We start from the raw sequence: 1,917 nt of genomic DNA, 5'->3' as shown, positions 1-1,917 counted from the left end.
AAAGTTCAAGTGACGTCACTCTCGTCTCAAGAGTCTGAACCAATGGCGAGTTTTTTCCCCCTAAGCCGTAAGTAAGAAATAACCGTGCAAGCAAACTGTCTCATTAAGCAAGAATTAAATGCGTTTGAACTGTTTCTTGCCTAGCATCGCCTTTAGGTTTACTAACACTTTGCTACGAGAAAACGGTAAACTCGCTTGAAAGGTGCTGAATGAAACAGTCCCACTTGTGACCACAAAGCGATGCCAGGAACATTTTGGACATTTTTACATGATTTTATTTTGATCAGACTACAAAGTATTTGATTTGACTGATAATACTAAAACTGATCATTTCCACAACTTCCAACAATTGGAAAGCAACACTTTCAAAAATTAAAAAAACACTGCTAAGTGTGCACGTGCTGTCGAGACATACAAAACGAGTCGTCAGAGGCCTTAAATAGGCATGATGTGATAAAGCTCACATGACACAAAATAGCGTGAGTTCATTTAGATAGCGTGACTTACGTTTTGCTCGCGTGACTCATTATTTCCTCCCTAGTTTCCTCCATCCATGACATGGCGCGAAAGTTACAGTCATTCCGTATCGTTTTACTAAAACTACAGGTAATGTTTTCGCTATCTTATAAGCACTATAGTCTTGATTACATAGATCACAAACGTGTGTCCTCGTAAATAAATCCTTCGTTTTTCATGCCGGTGACTTCTTGATGAGTCTTGTTACATGGACAAACTTTGTTCTTGACAGTTAGTTCTGCAGTCGTTTCAGTTTGTCTTCTTGTTTGTATTGTCATCAAGCTTCTTGGCCTCTCTGTCGGTTTTTTACACGTAAGCAAGGCCTTAAACTCACCACGAATGTCCAAATTATAAACACTGTAAATTAGCGGATTGATGGCCCCGTTACAGTACATGAGGAATGCTGAAATTTGACCGTACTTTGGTCCAAGGATTTTGTGGAAGCTGAGATATATTGAAAGCTGGTAAATCCAAAATGGTATGAAGGAAATGTAAAATACGAACACCAACATTGCCAGCATTTTTATTGCTCTGTGTTTCTTAACTTCAGCTCTGCGTTGGAATTCGCGGAATTGAAATCCAGGGGTTTTTCGAAGCCATATTTTCTTACCAATTGCTGAATAAAGAATCAGAGTTATTACGAATCCAGTCGCCAGGACTGCTGTTTGTAAAATAAACCAATTAACAACCTTTTCGCACATGATGCAAAGATCACATCGATAATTTCCGTCGGGATAGTTTTTAAGTTTGGCAAAACCAGATGAAAACAACGGAGAGGCGTAGAGCGCGCCGATTAGCCACGTGGACCCAACAATTACATAAGATCGTTTTCTTGAGACAAACGTTTTCATTGGAAAAAATATACCACAAAATTTCTCGAAAGCGATCGCCAGAATGGTCAAATTTGAGACCAAAATAAGAATAATGGATAAGAAAAGATCAAACCGACACAAAAAGGTGCCCACGTTGCCTTCAATTTTCCATGCTCCATTGAGTAGCAGATGAGTGCAGACCATGGGAATGTTCTCTAAGGCGAAGAGAAGATCTGCTACAGACAAGTTTACGATGAATATATAGTGTACTTGCCTTCGGAGAGTTATTCCAGTCCTTTTAATGGCCTTGATAACCACTGTGTTACCGATCAAGGAGAGAAGAATCATTATGTAGTAAGCGAAGGCTTGTATCACTATCACATTCCATGCCGTGGTGGGTTGACCTCCTTCAAGATGTGTCTCTGATCCATCTAAATGCGAACTTAAATTTGAAGACATCTGGACGCAGAACTTCTTTGCGTTCAAGTATGCACGTAAATTCACCGAACACTGTTGGGTCTGTCGATTATTCTTGTGGGTACCAGCTTGCTAAGACGTTAGTATTGCGAGAAGTGCTTAAAGTAGTGGA

At 39.9% G+C, this 1,917-nt stretch overlaps 1 protein-coding gene across 1 annotated transcript; it reads right to left on the bottom strand.

Annotated features, from left to right (window-relative positions):
• Window positions 1-556: 556 nt before the first annotated feature.
• On the bottom strand, window positions 557-1,917 carry LOC140947924 (neuropeptide Y receptor type 2-like). Its single transcript, XM_073397151.1, has one exon. The coding sequence runs from the start codon at window positions 1,785-1,787 to the stop codon at window positions 654-656; it is 1,134 nt and encodes a 377-aa protein (XP_073253252.1). The 5' UTR covers window positions 1,788-1,917; the 3' UTR covers window positions 557-653.

Source organism: Porites lutea, chromosome 9, assembly GCF_958299795.1.
Source record: "Porites lutea chromosome 9, jaPorLute2.1, whole genome shotgun sequence".
NCBI lineage: Eukaryota > Metazoa > Cnidaria > Anthozoa > Scleractinia > Poritidae > Porites > Porites lutea.
This window is presented reverse-complemented; position numbering and strand designations above follow the sequence as displayed.